At 36.6% G+C, this 27026-nt stretch overlaps 3 protein-coding genes and 1 long non-coding RNA gene across 4 annotated transcripts in view; 2 read left to right on the top strand and 2 right to left on the bottom strand.

Moving 5' to 3' along the window:
* Positions 1-19831, top strand: part of LOC138321495 (E3 ubiquitin-protein ligase Midline-1-like) — a 28042-nt gene extending 8211 nt beyond the window's left edge. Inside the window, exon 2 of the mRNA XM_069265225.1 lies at positions 19409-19831. Coding sequence (XP_069121326.1) covers positions 19409-19456 — 48 coding nt within the window. The 3' untranslated portion in view covers positions 19457-19831. The remainder of the gene's footprint in view (positions 1-19408) is intronic.
* On the bottom strand, positions 174-27026 carry LOC138321502 (uncharacterized). The gene is made up of 2 exons (XR_011208340.1): positions 26943-27026; positions 174-302 (listed from the first exon to the last, which is right to left on the bottom strand). It is a non-coding gene; the product is annotated as an uncharacterized lncRNA (long non-coding RNA).
* LOC138321492 (E3 ubiquitin-protein ligase TRIM71-like) lies at positions 12410-17987 on the bottom strand. Its single transcript, XM_069265221.1, has 2 exons — positions 17770-17987; positions 12410-17066 (listed from the first exon to the last, which is right to left on the bottom strand). The coding sequence occupies exons 1-2, from the start codon at positions 17928-17930 to the stop codon at positions 15113-15115; spliced, it is 2115 nt and encodes a 704-aa protein (XP_069121322.1). The 5' UTR covers positions 17931-17987; the 3' UTR covers positions 12410-15112.
* On the top strand, positions 18253-19325 carry LOC138321497 (E3 ubiquitin-protein ligase TRIM45-like). Its single transcript, XM_069265227.1, has one exon. It carries the CDS (start codon positions 18279-18281, stop codon positions 19317-19319), a length of 1041 nt encoding a protein of 346 aa, XP_069121328.1. The 5' UTR covers positions 18253-18278; the 3' UTR covers positions 19320-19325.

The following is a 27026-nucleotide window of genomic DNA, read 5'->3' as shown; positions in this document are numbered from 1 at the left end:
AGGTCCGATCGCAACGTTGCATTTAGGTTGCAAAAAGGTTGCAAATGAAAGTTTGGGGAACGTTTTTTGACGACGTCCGCCGAATGTTTTCATATAATGTTTTCACAACGTTTGTATGTTACGTTGTTTATTTTCATTATTCTAGTATTTTGAAGTACAATAACAACAAAATATAGTGTTTATATAATATTTTAATGTCTTCTGCTCATCCTGCATGAATTAGATGCAACAACTTCCACCTAGACTGTTTGTGTATGAGCCATTTCACGTACTTCCGTGTGTACTTATGTAAGCATTCTCATCTGTAAAAGAAAAACAGAATAAAATATTAAAAATCTATATAATGATTTAGACGATATATTTTTTCATGTGCCGGTACGTTATTACATAAATAAAAACACAAATAGGATACAGGCACATCAGGGAATTTGTATAAGTTAATGTATATGTGTATACATACTCAAAATACTGACTACACATATAGATAAAATAACTTACCGCGATATAATATAATAAACACATTCTTTTAAAAACAAGTTTGTATACGAATCAACAAAGACTTACCTTGAAATATTTGTCGATATCTGGAAGTTATATATCCTGTTTGGATGCTGTCGAGGCTAAGAAATGTTATCGGTGTGAAGCACGTGTGTACACAAAGTTTGAATGAACAAAGAACCGGAAGTGAAAATAACCGCGCAAACACCAAACAAATCTTTACGAGTTTCCACTCCTAGTTTCTGTAGTGTGCGGGGAAAATATGTAAAATGTCATATAAATAAAATCACAATTTATTGGTATAAAAAGACGCTTTATTCTAATGATTTTAATTTTTTGTTTTAAATAGTTAATACCGACCCCTAGCGGATAAACTTTAAAATGAAAGGGAGGTAACACAACTCTTTTATCATAACTCGGTAGTTTACATATTTGACGTAATAATCGGTATGTAAACTTGGTATTTATAATTATACTTTTTGTTTTGTTTTCATCTATTCAATTAATACCTATAGTATCTGTAATTAAAAAAATAAAACTATTTAAAAGTACAAAAAATGATTAATTATTTTTTTATTAGTTAATAATTATTGAAAAAAATATAAGGCCTACTTGTATGTATCATTATTTGAATAGATTCATTCGCTTCCTTTAAAAGTTGTTTCCAACAATAATACTTTTTGAAATATATTAAATTATTGTCAAAGTTTTTTTCCTAACCATATAAAAACATTCTCAGGACGTCAAGTGCTAATGTCGTGAGGACGTTTGGAGAAAAACGTTCTCACAACATTGTCAGAATGTCCCCGACGTCGCAACCTAAATAAAACGTTGCCAAAATGTTGTCCGGACGTTATGTGCCCACTGGGATAGAAAGTGTAACAATGTTCTGGAACTTTCCGAAGCAGCAAAGGATGTTAAAAACAAACAGGAATTTTCTAATTTGTTGTGGAACCTAAATACAAGCGAAAAAAATATGCTTGACGAATTTAGACATGGAAAAGGACGACAACGAGAGGTCTGCTAATGAAATGGCCGATTCTATTATTGTTCATGCGAATGTTTTACGCAAAAGTTTCCTGCAAGAGCTTTCTCTCGTGCATGGGCGTGCGGTGAGCGAACTGAATACCGCAGCCGAAAAATGCACTCTACAAAAAGAGGTGATTAGGAATTCGAGACAAATTATTGAAAAATCTCGAGATCACAGTGCAGACACCGAATTATTTCTTCAAGTCAAGAGGACGGAAGGAACATTTAAAGACAGGAAGGTATTCATCTAAACCGAACTGTCTAAAATGACAAGACAAGCTATCGAATGCTCTTTTTCACCAGATTTTGAGAAGTTCAAAAGTGTCTCTTCTCTTGGGAATGTCAGTGCTTCAAATTCTAAACCTGATCCTATCTTCCTAAGTCATCTCATTCTACAATAACTTCTGCCTTGCCTGCTCCATCTTATAGAACACATACTTCTTTGTATGCTAAATCCTCTACTACACCTCATCTTTCGTATGCTCTATCTTCTAGATTAGCGTCTTCCCCTCCTTTGTCTGTGTCATCACCTAGAACGCCTCCTCCTTCCCCTCCTTTGTATGCGTCATCAACTAGAACGCCTTCTCCTCCCCCTCCTTTGACTGTGCCATCTTTTAGTTTACCTTCCCCCTTCCCCTCCTTTGTCTGTGCCATCTTTTTGTTTACCTCCCCCTTCCCCTCCTTTGCCTGCTCCATCTGCTAAAATAGCTCCTCATTCTCCTTACTCTCAACCTTTGTTAGCTCCTTCCCCTCCTTTGCCTACACAGTCTTCTCGCACACACTCTCTTTCCCCTCACTTGCGAGCTAGAAAAGCTCCTCCTTCCCCTCCTTTGTCTGCTCAATCTTCTCAATAGCTCCTCCTTTGTCTTCTCCATCTTCTACTTCAACTCATTCTTCCTCTCCTTTGCATTTCTTATCTTCTAGTTTTCCTCATCTCTCCCCCTCCTTTGCCTGCCCATATTTTAGTTTACCTCCTTCCTCCCATCGTTTGCCTGCTCTACTTCTAGATCACCACCTCCTTCCCCTACTTTGCCTGCTCCATCTTTTAGTATACCTCCTCCCTTCCTTCCTTTGCCTGCTCAATCTTCTAGATCACCTCGTCCCTCCCTTCCTTTGCCTGCTCAATCTTCTAGATCACCTCGTCCCTCCCTTCCTTTGCCTGCTCAATCTTCTAGATCACCTCGTCCCTCCCTTCCTTTGCCTGCTCAATCTTCTAGATCACCTCGTCCCTCCCTTCCTTTGCCTAATCCATCTTCTAGTTTACCTCCTCCTTCCTTTTCTTTGCATTTTCCATCTTGTAGTTCACCTCCTTTGCCTGCTCCATCTTTTAGTTTACCTCCCTCCTCCTTCCCTTCCTTTGCCTGCTCCATCTTCTGGTTTATTTCCTCCTTCCCTTCCTGTGTCTGCTCCATCTTCTAGTTCATCTCCTCCTTCCCCTCCTTTGTCTGTTTATATTTTAGAAAAACTCCTAGTTTGCCTAGACCAATTTGGAGAGTACCTGGAATCAGATGAATATTTATCTGTGCCTTGGTATCCTGCTAACGCATATCATATTTCCATCACAAAGAACTGATCCTATAACCGCTAGATGAAAAGATCAAAGACAGTATAATTATAGTCTCATACATACAAGTTTCTTACTACTTATCTGGAGTTTACTTATGCGAACATATGGCTCAAGGGTTATCATAACTTATGGATTTTCTTTCGTTTCATAATATTTTAATCTTGCGATACTTGAAAATACTTGAGTTCATTTACATAATGGCATCGTGTAATAGACCGCTGAATAATTGTAATATTCCTCCTTCGTATGTATGTACACTAATGAAAGAAATACAATACCACGGGTATCTTTTATATGCTCATTCTTATTATTTTAATTGTGCAAGAATTGAAGATGAATATAATTTTATCTTGAAATGTCCTATTTATGTAGATATTAGATCAAAACTGTTAAAAATCTGTCCAAAGTACAACTCTTTGTACTGGAGAGTTTGCTGACTTCGAAAAAGCGGCTATAATAATCGACTAAAACTACAAAGTCTTGGTCATTCCATGAGAATAAATCTGTGGCTACAGTTTGCGATGGTCGAGATGGAAGTTACGAGACAAGAGCGGTTCTTTTGGATTCGAATTGCGCATCGATAGACAAATGTCATAATTAAGCACCATGTCAGAAATATCTTTGTTCATATTTGGCCAAAACAATAATCTCTACTCCTACTACGGCACTTTTTAACACCCATGTGTCCAGCATGTATTATTTCAAGCATGGTTGACCTCATTCCTTTTAGTATAACCAACTTTTGACCTTTGAACAACAAACCATCCACTGTGGTTAGTTCATCGCGATAATACCAAAATTCCATGACAGACTCTGGACAGTCCTTACTTCTGTCCGGCCAACCATTACTGATTATCTTGGAGAGCGTTTTCATCTGAGGATCTGAATCACATACGCGTTTGATCTCGCTCAGACGGCTGCTACTGACTAATAGGTTCGACATAACCATATGCCATATGCCTTCTTAAAGGCTTGGGAATGTACCGGGTAGGAATCTCCGCGATAGAGTATCCGCGACTGGAATATCCTTCCCTCTACAGGGAAGTCATCCTTTTGGAGTTGTAACATCATGCACTGAAGTCAAGCCTGCACGACACCTAACGGCTTCTTAAAACTTGACTCCAGTGGATTGTTGTCCGATTCCACATCCATGATGCGAACGCGACGGGTCTCTCTCTCTGCAAAAGGGTAGCGCCTAGACCATATTTGGAGGCGTCAAACAGTAGCGTCACGGCTCATAGCATCATAATAGTTCAAAATGGGACCTGAAGTCTTGGTAATCAATTCATTGACTTCTTCAAAAACCTTGTTTTGGGCATACTCCCAAACAAACTCTTCATTTTTGGTAGTATTTGACGTAGCGGATTTGTATATTCTGACAAATTTGGCGCGAATTTAGCTAGGTAATTGACCATCCCACACACGGTCTCCAATTCAGCTTTGTCCCGAGGAGACCCATGTTCCTAATCGACTCGATTTGGGCATTCTCAAAAATCTGTACCGTCCGTTTCGGGTGTTAAATGTGGTAAGGAAAGACGATGGAATACTAAGCTTTATAACCCAATAGCCGGATCGGGCATCTAGTTTTGTGAAATGCTATGCACCTGTGAGATCAGGTAAGATCTCCTCTAGAGTCGTCATCGAGTAATAGGAGTCGGCTCGTTAACTTTGGTTATGGCCTCAGACGTTTCCATTCGGTTTAGTTCCTTTTTGAAGTTATCACGGAGCGCGATAGGAACTTACACGGTGGGTGCACCACAGGCGGAGCCTTAGAATTAAAGGTAGAACGCTACTATTACTACAACGACAGTAAGTTGTAACAAACGAAAATAAAAGAGACATCATATATATATATAGCACAGGAGGAAGCATGCATCACAAAAGGCTGGGTAAAATAGCACTAAATTGTTAAAGGCCATGCAAACACAAAGCTCACGTATGCAATAAATTTCAGATTAAAAGACAGTAGTCTAATGTACATATATGCCAATATGGCAAAAGATAAAGATTGAAATGGTACCTGCTAATATTACATACTCTTTAACAACAATACAATATCTAAGACAATAATTAAAAGTATACTAATAAGACTGACATTTGTGACACAAGCAATTAATAAAAGCATCTAAAAAGTAAAATAAACAAAACCAAAATAAGGTAGGCATTAAAAGCAGCAGGAAAAACACAAACAGCTACAAGTAAGTTCAATGATTTTTACAAAAAATCTTATTTGGTAAAAATGTTACAGCGCATTATTAAGCTTCCCAGGTTTACAACAGTCTTCTGAAGACAGTGAAGGATTCGGATTTCGAATATCATTCGGGAGACTATTCCACAGCTGGACTGCCTGTGGTTATGCCGTGAGGTCTTGTTGGAATAATAATGTTAGACTTTAAAATTTTTAAAAGTCCGCAATATACTGTGAACTAATACCATTTAAAATCTTAAAAACTTCAACGGCCATACTTCTTATTCTCATGACGGAAAGAACACTTATTTCTTTCTAACAGTACGTGTGTAGGGCTAGTAAAGTAATTTTCGATGAAGCGAACAGCCCTTTCCTGAATTTTCTCTAGCTTCCTTTTTAATACTACAGAAGTGCCATGCTAATTAATGTTTGAAAAGAGAAAAGATTTAGAAATAGTTATTTTGTACTTCTTGTTAAGATGACAGTCAATTCTTTATTGAATACAAATTTGTTTTGAGGCTTTTCTAAGATGTTGGAAATATGTAGATCCAACTTTAAATCAGAGTCGGTGTCAACACCCAATAATTTAACAAAACTTTTACATTTAATTTTGTGGTTGCCAATGTTGAAAGAAGGGACGAGATTTTTTAGCTTTTTTGCCTAAACAGATAGCTTGAAATGTTTCCGGGTTTGCCTGCATCCCATTTTTACCAAACCAATTGATCACATTCTGACTCTCTTTTCACGGTGTATTTGAAAGAGGGATATTGTTATTACTGGCGAAAGATAGGGTGTTGTTATCTGCATAGTTATATAAATCATATTTTTCGATATGGTAAAACATGCCATTAATGAAAATGTTCATTAAAAGTGGGCCTACAATTGACCTCTGTGGTGCTCCCTTAGCCAGCTGCTCCCAGTCACTGGTATCCGCTGAGTACGATAAACTTTATCTTCATGTGATATTCTATATATTATTAACAAAACAGCATACAATCATTCAGATGAGTGATAAATAATTTGATAAATGAGTTTGGCCTAGCTACACATCTGTACAGGCCGGTGTAAACAATAGAACCATATCGTTTGGATGGCATATCTTACGATTGACACATTTAATTCAATTTTATCAAATATATGAATTACGTTTAGTTTGATTAAACATCTAGCCATACAAACGCGTAATTGGTTTGTGATTGTACCGGGGTGAAAGGGGAATAGGATGGGCTATGTTTACATTTGTAGCAAATTACATGTAATTGATAACACTATCGGTCTGTCAATCTTCTAAAGGTTTCAATAAAAGTGTTTAGTCAGTGACCCAGAGGACTTAACAGTGTGTATAATTTGTCTTCAGACATTTACAAAACCGAAATATTTACCTTGTCTTCAAACATTTTGTGTCTACAGAAATGGATAGAATCGCAAGTGAATTCTGGGCGGCGTCAATATCCACAAAAAATGGTATTCATGTGTCCAGTTTGTCGTGCTGAGACACGCCTACCGAACAATGCAACCGTAAATAACAAAGCGGAATGTGCAAGTACTTTTCCTAACCATCACATCATTATTACGTTGATATACAAATCTATGGTAGAGAAAGAGAACAAGGCATATAATGTTTGTAATATATTGGATAAAGACACGCCAGCTTCCCAATGATGTGTGCAGTGTTCGGATGCCTATTGTGACGAGTGTTCAAAAGTACACAGGGCGATGAAGGCCTCTAGGAAACATAGACTAGTCAGTTTATGTGATGTTCTACGTGACTTGAAAAGTCTTTTCGTCGGATGAAATGTGTAACGATCACCCCGAGGAGGTGATCAAGCTATTCTGCGTAGATCACGACCGACCATGCTGTATACTTTGCGGAGCGACATTTCATAGAAAGTATGACAATGTTCTGGAATTTTCCAAAGCAGCAAAGGAGGATGTTAAAAACAAACAAGAATTTTCTGATTTGCTAATAAACTGGTCGATTCTCATATTGCTCATACTTATGCTTTACGCAGCCGTTTCCTACAAGAGCTGTCTGACGTGCATGCACGTGCAAGATCAAAAGTGTCTCTTCTTTCGGCAATGTCAGTGCTTCGAATTATCTTTGAGACATTTCATTCTGAAGCTTGGCTACCACCTTCATATCGCCGTCGATGTTGTAGACCTTTAGAATGTACACTTAAGAAGTAGATGTCTACGTTGATACCTTAACTGAATCAGCCAACTAATTTTGTTCTCGTGCTTTTCTGCTATGTCATATTAGATTTTCATTACAAAGACCTGTTTTTACTACACCGTAAACATGGCATTTTCCATGGGATTTTTTTAAAACTAGGAAATTGAGTTTTAAATTTTCATGATCTGGGTTTCAATTCTCAACAATATTTCGTGGATAAAATTTTGGCGATCACAGCAGTGTTTCTGTTCAAAAGTCCTATTTTTTTAAAGTGTTCTCATGTACATATATATATGTATTAAGAATATTTCGCTCAATGAGGTAGCAGACCAAAGAAAAGTATCAGAGAATTTTGCATCATTTAAACGAATTAAATATCATGTTTTATCAATAAGCAATATGTGACTATAACTTTCTATAACCGTGGGAGGATCGGATCAACGACGCCTATGAGCGAAAACAGGCCAAAGTACCAAGATTTGGTATTAGACTGCCAGCAACGAGGATGGAGAATGTGGTGTCTTCCTGTGGAGGTTGGTTGTCGTGGTTTCGTTGGGCAGTCTATGTGGAGGGCCCTGCGGATCATCGGCATTACTGGCATAGAGAGAAGAAGATTGATAGGGCGGCTCTGCAGAGAGGCTGAGGTGGCATCAATGTGGCTGTGGAAGAAGAGAGAGGAACAGTGGAGAGGGCAACACCAGTAACATCAAGTTGTGTATGAACATTAAATATCAGAACAACAGTGTTGCAATATACTAGCGGACAGCTGAGTGGTTCCGGGCTGGGACCTGATCACCCCAGTCGGCGCACCTCCGGAGGTTGTAGTGAACAGCGCCGAAACAACCAAGGAAGGAGGATTCACCTGACGACGGGACCATGACGCATCATACCATCCAAGATGTATATAGGTAATGAGTTGTTACATTTCAATGGGATGTTATCTATATGAGACGAGAGAAAAGTCCTACAATCTGTTATCAGTGTTTATTTCTGTTCACGAGGGAGATATCACTATGTATTTAAGTCTAGTAGAGACAATGCTTACACCAAATGGTGATTATATATTATCAGTTGGGGTATGATTTTTTGTTTACTTAAAAGCGCGAAAAGTAAATAACCGGTTATACGGTATGTAATCTTGATAAGTTTACCGATGAACAAACCTAGGATAGAAAGACAAAATAAATCCGATAGCATTAGGGGGAGTACTGAAGCAATTGATGTCAGAAATAAAACCGACTTTACTGCACTGCTAGAGACCCTGAATGATGTAAAAAAAACTATTCCAAGACTATTCTGGGACAGTTGTCTTCATTGGATGACAAAAAGCTAGAAATTGAGAGATCTGCTAATAAACTAGTGGATACTCGAATTGCTCATATAAACTTGATATGATGCTTGCTTCAACAACTCTCAGACGGGCAGTGACAACTGGTGAATCCATTAGAGATCGCCAAGAAAAAGTGTAACTTGCAGAGGTGTGAAAGGAGTACGACACATATCAAAATTGAAATGCATACAATGACACATCTAGAATTGAATTCTTATTTTTCGAATTATCCCAAACGTATCGAAGATGTCAAATCTTTTGGCGAAGTGAATGTGTTCACTAACAATTGCTTCCATTGTTTAAAGAAAGTTGAATGGTCATGTGACTGTGGATGTTTAGAGGAAGGCTCGAACTCGCTGAATCGCTGTGGTCGGATCGCTGTAAGCTAGTTCTAGCTTGTGAAGATCCATCGTGGTCATTTAATTACTGGTTACAGTTTCAACTGTCACTTCACTTCCGGTTGCGCATAGCATTAAAAACACAAACTGTACAGTCTATTTACACAAGTACTGGTAGCATTTATATATTTTGACTTGCATGGTTCCATGCCAAACGTAATTTAATTGTCAATCTCCTCAATCTTAAGAACATATTCACAGTTCTCATTCACTTTAAAAATTTTGTAGTTTGAGACGGCTTTCAGTCGCCCCTGTAGTTTATATATACAACATTACACATAGTTCGTGCTTGGTTTAAATAATGTCACTTAACACATTAAACTCGATCCATATCAGAGAGGGAGATCAAAACGGTTCTGAAAATTACAATTTTAACCGAATACATAATAAGATACATGTATCAGGCAGTCAGCATTATGTGACATCATTTACTAGAACCAAACCACATATCAGGGTGAAGTAAATCCATATACATTTTTCTTGTGTAGGTCATTAACATGGACTTAAGTTACAAACTTATATCTCTTCAATTTTATGTCCTTTATTATACAATTCAACTTTAGGTGTTATAAAAATGACCCTGCTGGTCGGGCGTTAGAATTGTACCTGCTGCCCCTATTGCATGATCGTAAAAGGCGACTAAATTTAGGATATTATCTTTTCTCCTCTTCCTTACTGACTTTATCTTTCCTAATGCCTCCATTTTGGCATTGAGTTGAGCGTTCGCCCCTGTGAGGAAGGCTCTGGGTTCTGTCCCCGGTGTCTTCGGCGGCATGCTTTAGTGATATAGCACTATAAAAAAGACAACAGTTACACTATACAAGAAGACACGACACGAACTTACCGCAGTCTCCCAAAACACGCACCTCGCACTTCACACACACTACACATTTCATACATGGGTAGCCGTCCTTACATGACCCTGGCTGTAAATAGGACGTTAAAATAATCAAACAAACAAACAATATTGGAAAATGAATTGCAAATATTTGTTAATTCTCCTCTAAGGTACATGTACCAAGTCATTATGCGAGGTTATGGGTTTGGCATATTTAAAATTATTTCATGTTTGTTCTGTAGATACTGTGATTTGCATTGATTGTTCACAATACGTTCTGAGGCAACCTATACAATATAAGCGATGAAATGATCAACATTAGATGTCTGCCCACAGGGATGGGATTATTTCTTTGATAAATTGTGTTCTTGTTGTATGTTTATCTGTTGAGAATCGTTTTAGTGGAGTGAAAATATTTGCTCTGTTGAAATCAACTGTATATATGTAAAATATTTTTGCACTTGGAACAGTATCATATCACCGTAACAACTGCATAACTGTTGACGTAATGATAATTACATGGAACTGAATGGAAATATTAAAAAAATATGTGTTATAAGAAACTTTCCTACTATATACATATATAGTTTAACTTGCAATAAGAAACAATTACATTTTAAATAGATCAACAGGTGAGACGTTATGATTTAGTAATTCAACTTAGATATCCCAGGTGTTACTTTCAACTTAGTTAGGTGTTACTATCATTCCTGTTTTATCCACCACTGAATTATGTCATATCGAAACTGAAGGCTCTATGTATGATAAATTGTACGTACAAGTGATAGGATAGTTTGTCCTTTGGTTGATCGAATAACGGTACAATGTATTGGCTTCAAAGGTTGAGGTCATTCCTCTTCTATCTTCAAAAGTCTTTGTTACTCGTCATTTTTCTTTGTATACTTGTTAGTACTGTAATGTCGCCGCCTTTACACGCCGCCACCAATTGTAACGTCATAAATTCCCGTATTAACGGCAAGTACGAGACGATATGGGTTCTTTTTGGGATGAAACGTGGTGCGACAAATGACTTGACAACATGGATACAGTTCCGAACTTTATTAATCCATAGTGAATCCATAGTACATACATTTAACAGCATAGAATAAATCCACATCGTACTTTTACACTAATTCTGACAAGGCTCTTTCACACAATGTTCATACAAGTCTACTTACAAGTACTTCCTCACAAAGTAACGGCACTTTCACCACTTCTAAAACTACAGAAAAAAACTCTGTTATATGTTAAGCGCGCAGCTCTATTCATACGGCTTCATTAATAATTAATATTCATTAACTCCAAAATTGTTCTATTGACCAATACTAACCTTTTACTTTTATGCACGTGCTCAACATGTGCCTAATATGGACCAAGGCATTGTCCGCATTGCGACCCTGACCAAAATCGTGTACACACCTTTACCTAGATGACCACTTCTTGTACACACCATAAAGGAATTTCAGAGTACTATTTACGAACCAAAGCGAGATGCGTAAACCTATACCAGATTACTATTACAGCCTTCACCGTACTCAAAGGCCTCCGTACTTGAGTAGAACAGATTGGCTTGACTATAACTATATGTTCTCTATTTACACGAAATAAAACATCTATCTTTCCTAAACATATCAACATTCTATTAAAACAATCTATATTCTCAAAATCACCACAGTACATGTTTTATATTCAGGAACAATATCGCATATGTTCCGAATCATTCTTAAATAAGATATTTAATGTTTAACTTGGCTAGTGATGCACTATTATATGATGCTGTTTTCATATCATCATATTCACACACAAAATTCTTTCATTGGACATATCTTTTTTGTATAAATAAATGCATTTCAAATCAGGTAAATGCCCTTTTTACGTTTTTTTTAATTGTATTGATTGGATGTCTATTGATGTTTGATTGTTAATAACTTTAATCAGTTTTGTAAACACCCTTCCCTTATTCGAAGAAGTTGGTGTTATATAAATACTCCCATCCCATGGATTAAAACAATGTTTTGCAACTGTGGGGTGTTTATAACATTGGCATTGTATCTCATATTACATGAAATCCGTGTTATGGCATGTGTTGAAAGTCTTTCACGTGTGAATCATGACGTAATAATACATCTCTAAGAGAAGAAGGCATATGAATGTTTACTGTGACAGATTATCGTTCTATGATTATAGAAAGAGTAAGATATGGTAGGATTGTTAGAATTTTGTCCACAGCTTACATTTTGGTTTGCTAATAAGCGATACCCCCACTGTAACGTCGCTGTCTATTATTGAAATAATCGCTAGCGTTTAACACACTTGGAAACTTACTTTGGTAGACATAAATATTTCAAACTCAAACTCATAAATGAATTACAATTTATGATATTTAATGGTACAACACATTCACTAAACTTCAACTTTCATATTAATATCTTACAACATATTCGTATATAAATTCTCTCAAAAATCACCTTCGCCACAACAACAGATTCCAGCCGGAATCTATTGGAGATATTGGCGAATGTTAGCGATTATCGGCGATTATCGGCGATTATTGACAATTTAGCCTAATACTGATAATATCAAAGAAATTGTGTTAAAACTTATTTAAAACTACGCGAGAGCACCAATAACTATGTTTATCATTGATAAATGTTCATTATTACTCTATTATAAAAAATCCTAAGGCGAATATTGGTGAATATTGGAGACGGGAGATTTATATATACTATATAATATAGTATAAGTCATGGGTGATGCTCTTTTACAAAAACGCTCAAGTATTTATATCATTAGTTCTTTACCTATTCAGCTGAATTCATAATACTTGTGGGAAAGTATATCTGTAAGCTGGTATGAGGAGTGTGGAGAACAACAGTCTCGTCAGAGGAGTAGAATCGCTCTTCATGAATATTCGCGGGTGTCAACTATTTATACTATTGATCGACCACACAAAGGGCGCGATACACATAAATTTACCCGTATGTATAATTCTCTAGATTTTACATGCTATATGCTTACGCTTACTTTAGACAATAAAGTCAGAGAGTTCCGAAAGTTAAAACAAAGTAGGCGATCTACAATCTAGCAGACGCTGACTGATAATGTACAACAATAAATTACTATTATATGGACACTTCTATTTATAAAAGGTATGTCATATTTACTTTAGACAACATAACTAATTCTGATGAATATAGAAGTCTACTACAAAAGACCCTAATATCTTATCCTAGAAAAACGAAGTGAGGATGGACTTCGTACGTACATGACTATACATTGATAGCTACGGTAATGAACCTAAGTTTCTGTATAAACATCGCAAGGATTAGCTACAACTAACCAAATATTGACCAAATACATGTACACAATATTGAATGAACATTTAACTATATATTTTCCGAGTAGAGATGCCGTAAGATGCAGCTTCTATAACAAAACCCTACAAGTTAAACAATTACACTAGATGATATTTACAAAATGAACGGCATTGCATCCACCCTAGTTAGAAATTTTCCCTGTGCATTAATTATGGCGAATATGGTAGATTTAACAATATCTTGGAAGAAGATCATAATCTTAAAACAGACATTGTTTTTGTCTTAATGCATTACTTCTGTTATTTAGTACTCTATTTGAATACCGATTTTTATTTGCTTTTTACTGGACATATCATAACAAGAGGAAGTATGTTGAAATTACATGTATAAACCATATTAATCTACAAGAGAACCCCTTTTCTTCAATCACCAATAACCCAATATGCTTCCACCCTCCCACTAAGTTATAGGCCTTAGTTTCACTTACCTGGTCATTTAGACATTACATTTAAATACAGACTCTGTGATTTAAATACCATATAATATATTATTTTATTTTCTATTGCAACTTGATTTTGTGATGATTTTGTGAAAGGTCCAGATCTAAATTGGTCTCACTGAGCAAGTGCTCCTTCAATTCTATTGGGTCGGATACAGTAATTATTCTTTCTTGGATTTACGGAATCTTCAACTTTTGAAACAGCATGTCCGAAATTATTATGTTGAGTTATATTCACGAGGCAAAAAGTCCATGCTCTTTCCAATAATGTTGTTTGAATTTCCCAACTTCATTTTAGGAGACAGCTAAGAGAACATTTTTGAGAGTGATTGTTATTATTTGTTGAAAATTAACAGATTAGAAAACTATGTTACATAAAATTTTGTAAAATTATAACCCTCTTGAAATTTAATGATTATGTAGTTGCTAGTGATTGTTGTGTAGCTTCACTTAATTCATCATTTATGTTATATGGTTCAAATTAAGTACAATATTCCTAAGAAGTTCTCTTCAAGTCAAATTCTAGCAACATAGGTAAGCCAACAAAAATGTTTGCTCTGACTGTGGAACAAGCGAAACACATGTATGTGGTATTGATGGTGTTGTCAGATATTTGAACAGACACAATAAACACTAAGTCATTAACTTTCTTTTAGCAGTAAGATTTTTACATGGGTCATAAAACCGTTGTAAGTTCTAAGTATGGAAGCTAGAATGGATGAACTATTTGATTACTCACAGGAATTAAAAAGCGACAGGCATCATAACACATAACATTATGTATATATGTATATCAGTAGTATGTATTTGTACTGAACAAAAAGCATGTGGTCTGCTACCTACCATAGGAAAATAGAAATGAATATATGTGAGGAAGTGCTTGATGGGATCGATGAGCTGCAGTTTACAATGGAGGAACTGTGTTTAAAAGAGGATCGGGGTTTGTTATTGCTTAACATCCAATTCAACCTTATATACAAGTAATTGTTAAGTATCAATATTGATTGTATATTTTAAAGCAGACTTGAAGAGTCAGGTTCGATATTATTTCGTACACCAACTTCTATTATCCAACTGTAATATATTAGTCATGGATAGGGGATTTTAATCTTAAGTGGTCTTCGATAATTTCATACAGTTTTCATATGTGCTTGACCGATACTAAAGGAAAACAATATTTGTCTGAAATCTGAATCGGCACAAGAAACGCCTCGCGAGTACATTCAGAAATTTTATCGCTATTTTCTTGTTTGCTGGACAGCTCGCAATGAAATCTCATTTGAATGTGAATAAACGAACATCAACATCATTTGTAACAATAAAATCAAAGCTGTCTCTCTTGAACGCCACGTCATGAGGATGGTACAGTCCATTACTCAGAGATAACACAATGTCCTCGTACTTCCCATCAGTGGTAAGTTTCACTATATTCTTGCTGAGAGTTCCTACCACATACACGTTTCCTAAAGGATCCAGTGAAATACCACATGGGTACTTCAGGGTAGAGTAATCGGTAAATGTAAACAGGCGCTGACCTGTTGCAAGGTTAACACACACAACTCGATGATTGTTCGAGTTGGTGACGAAAGCCCGAAAACTCTTGTCGACGATCACTTGGCGGTATCCGTCTTTGTTCAGATATATTTTATCTGTTTCTGTACCCACTTCAGCGTCGACGATCACGAGCATGTTATCACACACTACAACAGCCGTGCTGTCAATATGATCTGGAACTGCAGATATTCCATAACATGTGTTTTGAAGGTTGTAACTTAGTTTGCAGCTTCCGATCTGGTCACGCGGTTTCAAGTCAAACATAGAAACAGTGTTCGCTTCCGGAAAGGTGGCGATGATGCTTGATCCGATGACGGCTACTGCAAATGGTCTATGTGGTACATCTATAACTGCCGTCTTCGATCCCGTAGAGTCGTAAAAATATATCTTTTTGTCTTCAAAACCGGCAATGATGATACAGTTTTTCTGGTAGAAGCAAGCGGTATTCTGTACCGGATTGGTCGTCTGGCTGTCGATAAACCATTTGTTCACATCGTGTAATGTTCGTGACGTCGAATGTGGAACCTCCCTGTTCTCTATAGTTACGTCACCTAGGCTGACAACACTTAGGCATTTACACAATAACTCCTGCACATCTGGTGGTTCAGAATGTCTCAAAGTTTTGTCTCGCATCTGTTCCGAAATGTTCATTATTTTTGTAACGCTCTTGTGCATCGTTATAGTTCTTTTCAGACAGAGGAACGCTTGATCTTCTGAAATTGATGTGCATTCGAAACGATTTAAAGCGTTTCTTAAGAATCTCTGCTCTTTCATAGCATCCTCTCTGGCCAGAGCCAATTCTGCCACTGCATTTGCGTGAGTTTTATCCAACTTGGTATTATAATCTCGAAGAAGTTCCCTCATTCGATGACATATTCTATCAACAAATCCTTCAGCTGTATTTTTCAAATGTAACCGCTCTTGCGTAAGCTCCTTACTTATTTGATTGGCTTTGAATTCCACCTCAAGAGTTTCATTAAAATATCTCTTAAGTAATTTTGTTTCTTTTTTCAGTTCTTGTTTAAACTTTGAATTCGTTGCTGCTTCTTGCAGATCAATCACGTTCTTACAACGGCGATGATCTACTATGGAACAAAGTGCACAACATGGTTTATTGTGATCAGCACAAAACAACCGGATGTCCTCTTCTGGATGTTTACTACATGGTTCATTCGGGGTGTTTCGCGAGTGATCATTTAATGCTTGAAACACAGGAACAATTTCGTGATTTTTGGAAATCTTCATTGCTGTATGTACGGCTTTGCAGGAATCGCAATATCCTTCATTACATTGCCTACACCAATATTTGGCTTTCGAAGTAACAGAACTCAGCTTACATATATCACAACTTTTAATTCCATTTCGTATCTCCTCGCGGTCAATATACGACTGGATCAAACGATCATCGGGATAAAGACTAGCCCATTTTGACACATTGTTGATTGTCCAGCCAACTGGAGGATCTGTATCTATATCACAAGAAGGACATTTGAAGGGCAATTTGCTTGCTGGTTCTTTCACTTCTGAGAGGATCCATTTATGCAGGCAGATTTCACAGAAGGCGTGAAGGCATGTTAGGTATTTTGGTTTGTTGCAAGTTTTTCTGCACAAATGGCACGTTGAGATGCTGGACTTGTGAAGCTCCATTTGTATAATGGCCACCTTGAAAATGTATCTGAAACGATTAAATTGAAATGTTACATTTCTGAATAAAGTTTTGTGTTTATTGCAAATTTTGTCAATCTCTTTTCATGATATGTGTTAACTGCAAAATTGATAAGATACTTGGTAAACAGGTTTATTGTGTCATCAAAATAGTTAAATGACAGTACATACCATAAAAATGACCTTACAGACCGAATCCGGAAGCAGAAAAACATAATACTTGCAGGAAAAATTCATCGATCATTGGATATGTGAGCAAAATGCTTCTTTTCTCTTATACCTACGGGTCGGCTGTAATACTAGTTTATCTCATTCAGTATACTCATGTCGGCTGAGGCTATATAACATGGCTACCCATGAAATACAACCTCGTGACGTCAATGCGATAACAAGATTAGTTTTTTTCTCTCACTAAAACTTGAGCTCTAATCAATAAATGTCAATTCTTAGTTAATCTCTTTGATTTTTTAGCAATAAACATTGTAGTATCATGGTGAGCGGCGATACAGGCCCCTGGATCTTTTTTTATTGTTACAAAATATTGTTTGTCCTATTTTATGAACTTTACCTATAAAATACAATGTAACCTTTTGAACTAACTGCTCAGAATTCATTTCACGTATAGATAATGTTAATATTTACTAAAGTAACTAGTATTAAGTACAGTTGTCTTCTTAATATGTCATAAACCGATAATTACTGATATATCTTACCTGCTAGTGTTCCCTTTCTCCGTACACCATTGTTTTTGGATATCGATCGAAAGAAGTGTTATCTTTGGCATATGTGCGAGGGTAGTTTCAAAATGCAAAAGCGAAACCTCAATTAACTTTTGATATGTAAAGAAATAGTTATTTGAATGCCTTATGTACATACTGGTGTATTAAAACATGATATATACATATTACACATTTGATGTTTGTTTTGCAATAGTGATAAATAACAGCTTTGACAGTTCGGCTTTGTAACGGCCAAATATTTTAACTTCCTTTTTGAAATGTCTCACTAAAACAAGACTTCATGTATCTGCTAAATAAATAAGAATTGAATAAAAATGGTTTAATTTGTAATTTATCTGTTTGATGATTATTTTAGAGAATTTACTCTAACAAGATTTTAAAACATTGTTAAACAATCACGTGACATAATTCTTTAAAGTAAACATTAGTCATATTTGTGTGGCAACAGTTGTTTATATGCAGAAGGAAGTAATATCAGAAACATGGCGGAAGCCAGTGACCCAGAGGACTTAACAGTGTGTTCAATTTGTCTTCAGACATTTACAAAACCGAAATATTTACCTTGTCTTCATACATTTTGTGAACTTTGTCTACAACAATGGATAGAATCGCAAGTGAAATCAGAGCGGCGTCATTATCAACAAAAAACGGTATTTATGTGTCCAGTTTGTCGTGCTGAGACACGCCCACCGACCAATGCAACCGTAAATAACAAAGCGGAATGGGCAAATATGTTTCCTAACAATCACATAATTATTACGTTGATAGACAAATCTATGATAGAGAAAGAGAAGAAAGCATGTGATGTTTGTAATGAAATGGATAAAGAAATGCCAGCTACCGAATGGTGTGTGCAGTGTTCGGAGGCCTATTGTGGCGAGTGTTCAAAAGTACACAGGGCGATGAAGGCCTCTAGGAAACATAGACTAGTCAGTTTATGTGATGTTCTCCGTGACTTGAAAAGTCTTTCGCCGGCTGAAATGTGTAACGATCACCCCGAGGAGGTGATCAAGCTATTCTGCGTAGATCACGACCATCCATGCTGTACACTTTGTGGAGCGACATCCCACAGGAAGTGTGACAATGTTTTGGAACTTTCCGAAGCAGCAAAGGATTTCAAAAACAAACAGGAATTTTCTGATTTGTTGGGGAATTTAAATAAAAGCGAAAAAGAAATTGGAAAAACCTCGGGAATGATTCAGGAGAACTTGTCGAAATTAGACAGGGAAAAGGAGGACATCGAGAGGTCTGCTAATGAACTGGCAGATTCTCTTATTGCTCATATGAATGTTATACGTAGTCGTTTCCTACAAGAAGTGTCTGGCGTGCATGCACGTGCGGTGAGTGAACTGAATACCGCAGCCGAAAAATGCTCTCTACAAAAAGGGACGATAAAGAACTTGAGACAAGTTCTTGAAAAATCTCGAGATCACAGTGCAGACACCGAATTGTTTCTCCAAGTGAAGAGAACTGAGAGAAAATTTAAAGACAGTAAGGTATTCATCGAAACTAAAATGTCCTAAAATGACACCACAACATATCAAATGCTCTTTTTCACCAGATTTTGAAAAGTTAAAAAGAGTCTCTTCTTTCGGTAACGGGTCCATATGGCCTTATCTCCGGGCCATCTAACTCTGGTCCTATTTATGGGTCCATCTAACACTGGTCCTTTTAATATGCCAACTAACACTGGTCCTATATCTGGGCCATCTAACACTGGTCCTATCCCTGTTTCATCTAACACTGGTCCTATCCCTGTGTCATCTAACACTGGTCCTATCCCTGTGTCATCTAACACTGGTTCCTATCCCTGTGTCATCTAACACTGGTCCTATCCCTGTGTCATCTAACACTGGTCCTATCCCTGTGTCATCTAACACTGGTCTATCCCTGTGTCATCTAACACTGGTCCTATCCCTGTTTCATATAACACTGGTCCTATCTATATGCCAGCTAACACTGGTCCTATCCCTGTGTCATCTAACACTGCTCCTATCCCTGTGTCATCTAACACTGGTCCTATCCCTGTTTCATCTAACACGGTCATATCTATAGGCAAGCTAAACACTGGTCCTATCCATGTGTAATATACACTGGTCCTATCCCTGTGTCATCTAACACTGGTCCTTATCTATGGGCCATCTAACACTGATCCTAACTATGGGCCATTTACTACTGGTCCTATCTATAGGCCATCTTACACTGGTCCTATCTTTAGGCCATCTTACACTGGTACTACCTATGGGCCATCTAACACTGGTCCTATCTATGGGCCATCTAACACTGGTCCTATCTATGGGCCATCTAACACTGGTCCTATCTTTAGGCCATCTTACACTGGTACTATTTATGGGCCATATAACACTGGTCATATCTATGAGCCACCTAAAACTGGTCCTATTTTTAATCCATATATGTCCATGTCTGTGTCATATTTTTAATCCATATATGTCCATGTCTGTGTCATCTTATTCCAGAGTAAACGATGATTCCTCGAGTGAATCAGATGACTAAATACTTGTAAATTAGATATTTGTTCTGCGATATTCTGCTATTGCATTTACAGTATTAGATTTTCATGACAAATTCCTATTTCCGAGTTTGTATTCGATTTCAACATATTAATCCTCAGCATCATAGGTTTCAACTTGCTGCCGAAAAATGAAATACAAATTGTTCAATGTTCTCAAAGTGCTCTTGTGTATATATATATATATGTATTCCGAATGATTTGCTCAATGAATTGTGAGTGTTGATTGCAGTTCTTAATTAGATAAAATAACTTAGTTAAATTGGTCTTGAAATGATTTGATTTAATTTATTTTCTTAATCTAATCAGATATTGTTATAACCTAGATGGCATTATCGTTTGTACATGTTTGTATTTGTGGAAACAAATTGTATAATTCGTTGTTAACAGATGGTTAAACAAACATGCTACGACAACCTTGTATAATTAATAGTGTTTAAAATGGTTATATATATTAACGATATTTCGTTAGTATGGATATATCAGCTTATACTGATGTGATTTAGGAAAGTGGGATCGTGTGACGACAAGGCTTATAATGATGGTCTGTCTGTACTGTAATGTACTCAGTATCACAGTGTGTTTACAACGTTAGGGGTATTAGATTAAATGATAATTATTATAAATTGTATTTGATTGAAAATATGATATTTTTGAACAATGAAAACATAGATACAATCTAGTTAAAATTAAATCTTGATCTCCACGCCAGCTCTCCATTACATCATTTAAATACATTTCAAAATATTTTTTACTCTACTTTAAAGGTATACTTATATAAACATGTATAACCTTTTCAGTATCCGTCACCAACCGCTATTTTCAAGCTTAATGCCAAACCAGCATTGGTAAACCCGCAATGAATAAGCAATGGACCTAACTCTGAAATATGCAAAAAAGGAATATCTTTGGCCTTGTCGAAAATGTTAAACTTGAACTATGGGGACAATGAATTACGTAATACTATATCAGTAGAAGCTTGGTATTTTATTGTCTGGCCAAGACACTATTCAGAAATTCACAATAAAATGTTGAGCCTCTGGATACTTGTAATTGTTCTGCGTATGGACAATGACTGTGTTGAAGTTTTAAGATTGTTTGACCATTCATTTTATAATATCAATTTTTCATCAATAAACACAATATTACGGCCAGCAATTTGAATTGTGTTGTAATTTTAGTGTTCCCGCCACGTCTAAATTCTATAATAATAAGTACAAACACTAAAGGATGTGTAATTATAGTCTGTATTATACAAGTGTCTTAGTTAATTTATTATTTTCATCTGTAGTTCACCTATACGAACAAGCAGTAATGGGAGGAGTTCGATCATCTTAATTTATAAATATAGTCAGAATATAGGCCTAACCTGGACACAACTTACCAACGGAAATCTATCAACGTTATAACAACAGACTAATTGCTAGATTGTGTTTTTAAAATGGCTCCATTTACTTCTAAATGTAGTCAATATGGATTGTGACTGCAGAAAATTTTACGATTTTACGATTTTATGATAAAATACTGATATAATACCATTTTTACCAATAAACTTCGAGTTGTTACATTTCAAAGGGATGAAAATCATGGTTTAATCGGCGGAGGGGGATAAGTCCTACAGGCAGCTACAATGTATACGTGTTTACGGGGGGAGATACATGTACCAGGTATATTTTACATTTAGATCATATTCATATATGAAATTGTCTTAGGATTCGTCGATAACCACAGAAGTCGTGCAAGTACAATACATTTCTGTAATGATGATATGTTTATCATTATTATATTTTCCACTGGAAATAGATTTTTCGATGAATTAGAAGCTTTGACATATACCTAGAATAGAAAACTTTTAGTTAACCTTCCCCAATATAGACAGAACTTTTCATGGATGGAAAGGATATTATAAATTATGAATTATAAATCACCCCACCTCCACTTCCCCTGGGACCGGAGTGACGGAATCATCCGATAGAGGAAATCGGAAGTCCTTTAAATCGCTATTAGCAATAAAATAGTTGATGGATTCACACATAATTCTATCAGATATATCCTTTTTTGGGAAAGGAATCAGATCTTGCATAAATGATGACTCTGAACTCCCGCCCTAGAGGCCACAGTGCCAGGGCAAAATGGGGGAAATGGTTTCTTTGTTTGATTTTTATGGCCCATGGATTTTAACAAAAGGTCATAACCATCTTAGGAAGAATGTGAATGCATTTTGCATAAAAACTACTCTGATCCTAATGAGGCAGGAGGGGTTGGGCCCATTATTGGAAATATAAATGATCTATTTGAATGTTTTGAAAATTTATCCTTGAAAAAAAGGGCCAATTTTTTCTCAAAGTTTGTTTGGTCTAAATTATTTTGCATCAATTACCATGATGAATTACGTCCTTTTTACGAGAAAAAATAAATAAAAATAAATTCTTTGAACATATCTTTCCTCTTTTGGTAAAATAATTGCAATATCTAGGCGAGCGATACAGGTCCACTGAACTTTTTGTACATGAGTTATAGTAGGTAAATGCTTTCTACTAAAAATAGTCTGTCCTAAGATATGAAACTTTCATATGAAATTCATTACTGATATATCTCACTTGCCTCTATATACATATTACACCTTTAGTATATCTTTTGCTTTAGAGTTAAATAACAAAGATGAAAGTTCGGCTTTGTAACGGCCAAATATTTTAACTTCCTTTTTTAAATATAACACCATCAAGGTCATCGAGAGGTATTTACATATGTTGTAAACTTGTTTATGATTAAATGTCCCATTAAACCAGGACTTCATATACCGTGTACATGCTAAATATTTGAATAAAAGTGTTTTGTTTTGTTATTTATCTATTTTATGATTATTTTAGAGAATTAACTCTCATAAGATTTTAAACATTGTTAAAGAATCACGTGACATAATTCTTTAAAGTAAACATTGGTCATATTTGGGTGTTAACAGTTGTTCATGCATAAGAAGAAGGAAGAACTATCAGAATCATGGCGACAGTCAGTGACCCAGAGGACTTAACAGTGTGTTCAATTTGTCTTCAGACATTTACAAAACCGAAATATTTACCTTGTCTTCATACATTTTGTGAACTTTGTCTACAACAATGGATAGAATCGCAAGTGAAATCAGAGCGGCGTCAATATCAACAAAAAATGGTATTTATGTGTCCAGTTTGTCGTGCTGAGACACACCTACCGAACAATGCAACCGTAAATAACAAAGCGGAATGGGCAAGTATATTTCCGAACAATCACATAATTATTACGTTGATAGACAAATCTATGATAGAGAAAGAGAAGAAAGGATGTGATGCTTGTAATGAAATGGATAAAGACATGCAAGCTACGCAATGGTGCGTGCAGTGTTCGGAGGCCTATTGTGACGAGTGTTCAAAAGTACACAGGGCGATGAAGGCCTCTCGAAAACATTGACTAGTCAGTTTATGTGATGTTCTCCGTGACTTGAAGATCCTTTCGTCGCATGAAATGTGTAACGCACACTCCGAGGAGGTGACCAAGCTATACTGCGTAGATCACGACCAACCATGCTGTTCACTATGTGGAGCGACATCCCATCCCAGTGGGCACACAACATCCGGATGACGTTTTTAGGTCATCTGACCGAAGGTCAGGATGACCTATTGTCATCGTGTTTTGTCCGTCGTCGTGCGCCGTGCGCCGTCCGCCGTCCGCCGTGCGTCGTGCGTAAGACTATTTATACAAAAGCCTACTCCTCCTTCATCCTTTGATGGATTTCATCCATATTTTGTTTGAAACATCATTGGGGAAGGACAATCATATTTTCTTATTTTACGCTTTAAAATCCTACTCCTCCTTCATCCTTGGGATGATTTCATCCATATTTGGTGTGAAACATCATTGGGGAATGACAATCATATTTTATATAAAAGAGCATGGTTCGACCCCTAGGGTCAGAGGGGCGGGGCCCCGAAAGGGCAAATTTTCTTAATTTTAGCTTTAAAATCCTACTACTCCTTCATCCTTGGATGAATTTCATCCATATTTAGTGTGAAACATCATTGGGGAAGGCCAATCATATTTCATATATATGAGATAGGTCCGACCCCTTAGGGCTGAGGGGTGGGGCACAAAAGGGCAAGTTTTTTAATTTTAGCTTTAAAATCCTACTCCTCCTTCATCCTTGGATGGATTTCATCCATATTTAGTGTGAAACATCATTGGGGAAGGCCAATCATATTTTATATATATGAGATAGGTCCGACCCCTAGGGGCTGAGGGGTGGGGCCCCAAAAGGGCAAATTTTCTTAATTTAAGCTTTAAAATCCTACTCCTCCTTCATCCTTGGATTGATTTCATCCATATTTGGTGTGAAACATCATTCGGGAAGGACAATCATATTTTATATAAATGAGCCTGGTCCGACCCCTAGGGGCTGAGGGGTGGGCCCCAAAAGGGCAAATTTTCTTAATTTTAGCTTTAAAATCCTACTTCTCCTTCATCCTCGGATGGATTTCATCTATATTTGGTGTTAAACATCATTGGGGAAGGACAATCATATCTTATATAAATGAGCCTTGTCTGATTCCTAGGGGCTGAGGGGTGGGGCCCCAAATGGGGAAATTTTCTTAAATTTAGCTTTAAAATCCTTCTCCTCCTTCATCCTTGGATGGATTTCATCCATATTTAGTGTGAAACATCATTGGGGAAGGCCAATCATATTTCATATATATGAGATAGGTCCGACCCCTAGGGGCTGAGGGGTGGGCCCCAAAAGGGCAAATTTTCTTAATTTAAGCTTTAAAATCCTACTCCTCCTTCATCCTTGGATTGATTTCATCCATATTTGGTGTGAAAACATCATTCGGGAAGGACAATCATATTTTATATAAATGAGCCTGGTCTGACTCCTAGGGGCTGAGGGGTGGGGCCCCAAATGGGGAAATTTTCTTAAATTTAGCTTTAAAATCTACTCCTCCTTCATCCTTTGATGGTTTTCATCCATATTTAGTGTGAAACATCATTGGGGAAGGACAATCATATTTTATATATATGAGATAGGTCCGACCCCTAGGGGCTGAGGGGTGGGGCCCCAAAAGGGCAAATTTTCTTAATTTTAGCTTTAAAATCCTACTCCTCCTTCATCCTTGGATGGATTTCATCCATATTTGGTGTGAAACATTATTGGGGAAGGACAATCATATGTTATATAAATGAGTCTGGTCCGACCCCTAGGAGCTGAGGGTGGGGCCCAAAAGGGCAAATTTTCTTAATTTTAGCTGGCCAACTTCCTGTTTTCAGGTTTCGGTCTCCGATCTCAATGAAAATTGGTCTATAGGGGTTTTAAATGATGCGGAACAACATTCAAACATTTTTGTAAATATTTTGGTATTCCAAGATGGCTGCTGGCTCACTTCCTGTTTTAAGATTTTCAGTCTCTGATCTCAATGAAAATTGGTCTACAGGGGTTATAATTGATGCCGAACAACATGCAAACATTTTTCGTAAATATTTTGGTATTCCAAGATGGCTGCTGGCCCACTTCCTGTGTTCGGGTTCAGTCTCCGATCTCAATGAAAATTGGTCTATAGGGGTTTTAATTGGTGCTGAATAACATGCAAACATTTTCGATAATATTTTGGTATTCGAAGATGGCCGCTGGCCCACTTCCTGTGTTCGGGTTCAATCTCCGATATCTCAATGAAAATTGGTCTATATGGGTTTTAATTGATTCAGAAGGGGGAACTTTAAGTGAGGACAATAATATTTTATAAAGGACCGAGCTAAGACCCATGGGGATAGTACGGCGGAGGTAAAAAAAAAATGGGAGCTTTGCTGAAATTTGGCTTTAAAATCTGACTCCATATATTAATCCTTGAATGGGTTACAACCATATATGGATGAAGGGCTACCAAGTTTGTTCAACAAATGACATTTACCTATTTCAGAAACTTACACATTCAACTAAGGAGTTCCTTGTATTGTTTATATTAATTGTTAACCACTACTTTATACTGTGACTTTGTTGTTTTGTGCCACGAGTCAGATGACCGTTAAGGCCCATGGGCCTCTTGTTATTAGGTCCGATCGCAACGTTGCATTTAGGTTGCAAAAAGGTTGCAAATGAAAGTTTGGGGAACGTTTTTTGACGACGTCCGCCGAATGTTTTCATTTACGTTTTTACGTTGTTTATTTTCATTATTCTAGTATTTTGAAGTACAATAACAACAAAATATAGTGTTTATATAATATTTTTAATGTCTTCTGCTCATCCTGCATGAAATAGGTGCAACAACTTCCACCTAGACTGTTTGTGTAGGAGCCATTTCACGTACTTCCGTGTGTACTTATATAAGCATTCTCATCTGTAAAAGAAAACAGAATAAAACATTAAACATCTATATAATGATTTAGATGATATATTTTTCATGTGCCGGTACGTTATTACATAAATAAAAACACAAATAGGATACAGGCACATCAGGGAATTTGTATAAGTTAATGTATATGTGTATACATACTCAAAATACTGACTACACATATAGATAAAATAACTTACCGCGATATAATATAATAAACACATTCTTTTAAAAACAAGTTTGTATACGAATCAACAAAGACTTACCTTGAAATATCTGTCGATATCTGGAAGTTATATATCCTGTTTGGATGCTGTCGAGGCTAAGAAATGTTATCCGTGTGAAGCACG

Source organism: Argopecten irradians, chromosome 4 (genome assembly GCF_041381155.1).
Source record: "Argopecten irradians isolate NY chromosome 4, Ai_NY, whole genome shotgun sequence".
Taxonomy (NCBI): Eukaryota; Metazoa; Mollusca; class Bivalvia; order Pectinida; family Pectinidae; genus Argopecten; species Argopecten irradians.
This window is presented reverse-complemented; position numbering and strand designations above follow the sequence as displayed.